General features: G+C 32.5%; 1 protein-coding gene across 1 annotated transcript; it reads left to right on the forward strand.

The window, feature by feature from the left end:
* Positions 1-4,132: 4,132 nt before the first annotated feature.
* Positions 4,133-6,124, forward strand: LOC123906657 (alkane hydroxylase MAH1-like). Its single transcript, XM_045956612.1, has one exon. The coding sequence runs from the start codon at positions 4,190-4,192 to the stop codon at positions 5,777-5,779; it is 1,590 nt and encodes a 529-aa protein (XP_045812568.1). The 5' UTR covers positions 4,133-4,189; the 3' UTR covers positions 5,780-6,124.

Raw genomic sequence — 6,124 nt, forward strand, 5'->3', positions numbered from 1 at the left:
AATACGACCGGGCATGGATGACACTCGGTCCGGATTTTCAAGGGCCACCAGGGACACATCGGACACCACGCGACATGCGGTGCTCTTCCAGCCACTGGACCTACCTCCGGCTGAGCCGTTTCCATGATGGGCAGACTATTAAACAGAAAAGATATATTTCTGAGGCCCCCGTCGACGTATCCGGACTCTCTAACGTTGCCGTCAAAATACATTCTCCCCAAATATCAATTGGGGAGATTTCCTTGGAATCACAATGCTCGCGCCACATTAAGTATATGTCGATGTTTTCTTTCTACTCTCCCATTTTGTTGGGGTGTTACCGTACACGGCGTTTGAAAAATAATTTCATGTACAAGAAAATATTTTTTTCATGATGTGAACTCAGTCCCGTTATCACTTCTAAATATTTTTACTTGCTTGTTAAACTGTCTTTCAACTAAAGAAAAATAATCTTTAAGATTTTGTGACACACTTCTGTTTTATCCATCAACAAATATATCCACACGGCACGAGAGTAATCATCAACAATTGTTAAAAAATAATAAGCACCACAAGTTGAAGGAGTTCTATATGGTCCCCATGAATTATTTCAAAAACGCTACTAGCATTGTGTTCACTCAAAGGAAATTTCTCCCTAGTTTGTTTTGCTCTAAAACAAATATCACATGCTTTATTAAAGTCCATACCAGTTCTATGTTTATTAATTCCAGGAATCAATTGAGTAATTTTCATGGCGGGGTGTCCCATTCTTTTGTGCCACAATTCCATTATGTTCACCCCATCAGCCTTGCAAGCCTTCTCCTTTCAGATCTCTTGAAAGTAATAAAGCACATCCTTACGTTTACCCGCTCCAATCAACATCCTCGAAGTGAGGTCCGGCATAACACATAATTTATTAGTGAACAGAACAGTGCAGTTTAATTCGTCTAATAGTTGAAAAATTGATATCAAACTGCAATTCAATCTAGGAACATAAAAAACATTGGTGATTTTCAAGCCTCCATCCAGTACAACACTTCCTTCTTTTGTTGACAGTGCGTGTTGTCCATTTGGAAGCCCCACCGGGCAGCTTTCAATACTATGCACATCATGCATCTCATTTAATTTCCCTGTCATGTGGTTAGAGACCCCGGTATCAATAATTCACTCGCCCGTTATCCATTCCTCATTTGATAGACCACTCAACCCTGAATTATCTCCTTCAAAGACGGTCGATCCATGTCTTGTTCCGCCACTTTGGACAACATTTGTACGTATTATTCCACCTCTGCTTCCTTGACTCGAAGAGACTTTCTCTTCCTTGTTCTTTTGTCTGTCGGATCCGAGTGAATCTCAGAGTCTGGCATTTTTTTTTAACCTTCGCTCTGGTAGTCAGAGCTCAGGTACCATAAAGAGTTGTGTTTTTTTAGATAACACACTCCTCTCATTATTTCTCCGCATAATAATCAGTAAATATACAACTTTTTTTTTTTTTGACAGTCAGTAAATATACAACTTATTTTCTTAAAATTGTGCTAACAAATCCCTATGATTAACCCTATAATAAAACTGTCAACTATGCTAATTAATTGAATACAATCGGATCAAAATATTCTCGTTATATCGTGTACACTATAAAACCAATCAAAATCCCAGAATCCGACAAAGGACGAAGTTGATACAGTCCAATATACATAAATGATATGTTAAAATGGGACCAAACACCTAAGCAATAATCATTTTGTAGTACTACTAGTAACTAGTAATGGGTTGTTTGTACTAGTATACACTAGTATGGGTTGTTGTTAACAGAAAAAGAAAATAGTAGTATCGTTTGGTTAAGGAATTTTATTATATATATACCAATCATTTCTCAACAAATATTCACTCCGGTCCTAAATATAAGAGACAATCTACTTTTTAGATTCATTTATAATCCAATGTATCTAACGTATAATATAGATCAAATACATTAGATTGTCAATGAATCTAAAAAATGAATTTTCTCTGATATTTAGGACCGGAAGGAGTATCCGCAAGAGATAATGTTGAAGTAAGAAACATATGTGGCAAATAGTCACTTGGTCATGTAGTACGTCAAATGGATTAAATTTTCCATTAATGTGACCATTTTTTAAAGGTCAAAATTGATTGTCCTGTCGCATGATATTCAAGTCTTTAACTATTACACTGACTGAGATATATGTTGTACAGTAAGTGAGTTAGAATTTCCTCGTCTCATTAAAAAATGAATGTTGAAGGGAATATAAATAAAAATTACTCCTATTTAAATATTATAGTATGGTTGGCTTCATGGCTTGAAGGAAAGAAATAGTGTGGAGAAAAAAACAGAAACTAATGAATGAATTTGGACCGAGGTTTAGTTCAAATTTATTTATTAGTTTCTATGTTTTTCTTTCATCCCTTTATATTTTCCTTAAATCGAACATAAGGTTTTGGTGTCAGATTTAGTGTCAATTTTTTTTATAAGATTATTTTTAATTGGGAGTATAAAATTGTTGAAACTTAGCATTTAGATGTTTTAATTATAGATCAGATCTTAATTATAGATCAGATATAGTATTAGTTATCCAATGAATTAACTAATACTATTAACTAATATTGGATAACTAATAGTCAAATTGACTTTTTTGTTACTAGCTATAATATTAGTATAAAATTTCCACCGGCGTTAATGATGACTAATCTTCGTGGGAGAACCTGTGGGGTACAGGGTGAATTCTCCCTTTCGAACCGAATTTTTTCGGTACGCATGAGTCAGGAGTCGAACCCCTAACCACATACTTAAAGAGACAAAAACTCTTACCACTTTAACAAATTTAGTATTGATTAGAAAGTCAACAAAATTGATTAGAAAGTCTGACTTCATGGATAAAATTCTTTCATGGGAACAATTTTTCTACCCCTTGTAACAAACGTGGAAATTTATATTTTCAATATTGAATTCTTAAGAATAATACAGTATTCAGGAAGCAAATGCCTTAGTTCTTCAAAAAAAATTATCCCTCTGTCCTACAATAATACACATCTTTTTTTTAAAACATTATCCACAACTAATTGAATTTTTCAAATTTTAATACACACTAATTAAATTTTGTATTCCTCCATCCTAAAATAATTGAATTTTTCCAATTTTAATATACAACACTATTTTTTTTTACATAACACTATTTTTATTTAAAATTTTATATTAATTTACTTTCTAATTAATATACTTGCATCACTTTGCATTTATATATACATTTATCTCTTAAATGGTCAAATAGAGCCGTCAATTTAGAAAGGAGAAAATAATAGATAATAAAGATATTTTCTACACTATTTCTTTGATAATTTGAAGATATTTATCTAACTATATATCAATGAAAATAAGTCATATGCATGTGAATGAAAAATTGGTTAAGAGTTAATTGTAGGAATAACATGCAAATCTATTTGTGACTTTTTCTCATTGGATGTTTGATAAATACTCTCAATTTATTAAGGGATAGTGTAGGACACACCATATAGTTAAATTATTTTCAATTATTACAGACAAAATCAAAGCAAATTTGAAAAGATGTAAGTACGCCATTAAACATACAATATGTACGTGTTTCATAGTTCGAATGATATATTTTTTAGTAGGTGCAACTCTTAAAACATATCCATCACCACCTATATAAAGTTTTATTACACACCGCAAACGTGTCTCATAGATATTAGGTTGGTCTAATTAGTAAGAAATTGATATTGGTTCAACTGGTTAATTCAATTGAGTTAAATGTTAAGAGTCGGAGGTTCAAAATTTAAGGAGAAAAACAATGTAAAAAAAAAAGTAAGAAATAAATTTATTCATACTCTAATGGTATGAGTCGTGATGAATTCTAAGATCCAACTCACTTAAATTTTTCTTGACAAAAAAATAAAGTTTTGTTCGATATCTTTTAGCTATATTGCATATTTAGTTTCTTAAATTTATTTTAAGTTTTAGTTTGATCTCTTACATTTAAGGCTAACGGACTTAAATCGTTCACGTGACTAATAGATTTGCATTTGTAGACAATTTAGGAATGTGTTACATGAACATTTTAGACAAAATTAACCAAAATTCACGAACTTATGTTAAAATCAGTAACAAAAGAGATGAAATTAACACTTTTTATAAATAAGAGAACAAATATACAATACAATTAAGCAATTTTTTTTCATGCTATATAAAGGACCACCATATACGAGTAAATCATATAATACCAAACAATATCAACAATTTACAATGACCATGCTTAGCTATACACCAATAATTTTTGAAGTCTTCTTTTTCATATGCATCATCTTCCAAATTCATCGTTGGAGACGTTGCAAATACCCAATTCATATAGATTATCCAATTGTTGGCATGGTGGTACCATTCCTTTGGAACTTGAGGCATATTCATGATTACATAACTCAGTTATTGAAACAACAACATAGAAACACATGTGAGTTCATGGGACCTTGGTTTACCAACCAAAACTATTTGGTCACTAGTGACCCTATCAATGTTCATCATATGTTGAGCAAGTGTTTTAATAACTATGTTAAGGGTCAAGAATATCATGAGATTTTTGAAGCCTTTGGAGATGGAATATTCAACGCCGATTCAGAGACATGGAAATACAATAGGTCACTTTTTCACTCCGTTTTCAAACAAAGAGATTTTGAATTGTTTGAGGAGAAAATAATTCGAAACAAGTTAGAGAAAAGCTTGATTCCTATGTTGGATCATGTTCAACAAAAAGGGTCGGTGGTGGATCTACAAGATGTCTTCAATCGTTTCACATTCGATAACATTTGCTCTGTGGTTCTCGGATGTGATCCTAATTGTCTTTCGATTGATTTACCAAACGTCGCATGTGAGAAGGCTTTTAACGAAATTGAAGAGGGCATATTCTATAGACATAAAGTGCCTAGTGGGTTGTGGAAGTTGCAAAAATGGCTTCAAATTGGTGAAGAGAGAACTATGACCAAGGCATGCAAAACCTTTGATGAATTTATATATGCAAATATAGCATCAAAGAGAGAAGAGATAAACAAATGTAGCAAAAAAGATGAAATGGTTGATTTGCTAACAATGTTTATGAAAAAAGATAAGGGATCGCAAGTAGTAGTTCATGATGATAAGTTTCTAAGGGATGCTGCATTCAATCTCTTTGTAGCGGGGAGAGATACCGTAACTTCAGCCCTTACATGGTTCTTTTATCTTGTAGCCACACACCCTTTAGTTGAAGCCAAGATTCTTGAAGAGATTAAAGAAAATTTTGGGGGCATTAATAATATTGAAAAGAAGATAGGGGTTGATGATTTGAAAAAGTTAGTTTATCTTCATGGTGCTATATTGGAGGCTCTAAGGCTTTTTCCTCCTATACCCTTTGAGAGAAAGCAAGCAATTAAAGGTGATATACTTCCAAGTGGACACATTGTTAAACCTAATACAATAGTACTATTTTTTGTGTATTCAATGGGGAGATTGGAAGAGTCATGGGGAAAAGATTGTTTGGAGTTCAAGCCAGAGAGATGGATATCCGAGAGAGGAGGCATTGTTCATGTACCGTCTTACAAGTTCAATAGTTATAATGCTGGACCTAGAACTTGTTTGGGAAAGGACTTGTCCATGATTCAAATTAAGATGACAGCAATTGCTATTTTGTCCAAATATTGTGTCCAAGTAGAGGCTGGTCATGTTCCTTTCCTAAGCCATTCAATTGTACTTTTTATGAAGAATGGTTTGAAGGTTAGGATAACAAAAAGAGGAATTTGATGGAAGAGATCAAGTGCACCTATTGAATCCATTATTAAGTGTCTCTAGTTGTTTGTTGTATTTGAAGCTTATTAATTGTTTGTTGTTATTAGTTGTGTTTGGTTTGTACTAATATTTAAGAAATTATAGTCCTTTCTTGTTTTTAATTTTAATTTAAGAGAATGAATCATCAATTCTCAAGAAAAAAAATGTAAGTTGGTTTTCTCTTTGATGGTAGGTTGAGTTATAGGTTTGGGTTGTTAGCAATTGTCAAAAAATAAATAAATTGAATGGTAGATCCAATTATTTTGTAACCTATTGGCAAGTCTTCTAACTATATATCAATAAAATTTCTTTTGTTGTTAA

The sequence above is a fragment of the Trifolium pratense genome, linkage group LG2 (genome assembly GCF_020283565.1).
Source record: "Trifolium pratense cultivar HEN17-A07 linkage group LG2, ARS_RC_1.1, whole genome shotgun sequence".
In the NCBI taxonomy this organism is placed as follows: domain Eukaryota; kingdom Viridiplantae; phylum Streptophyta; class Magnoliopsida; order Fabales; family Fabaceae; genus Trifolium; species Trifolium pratense.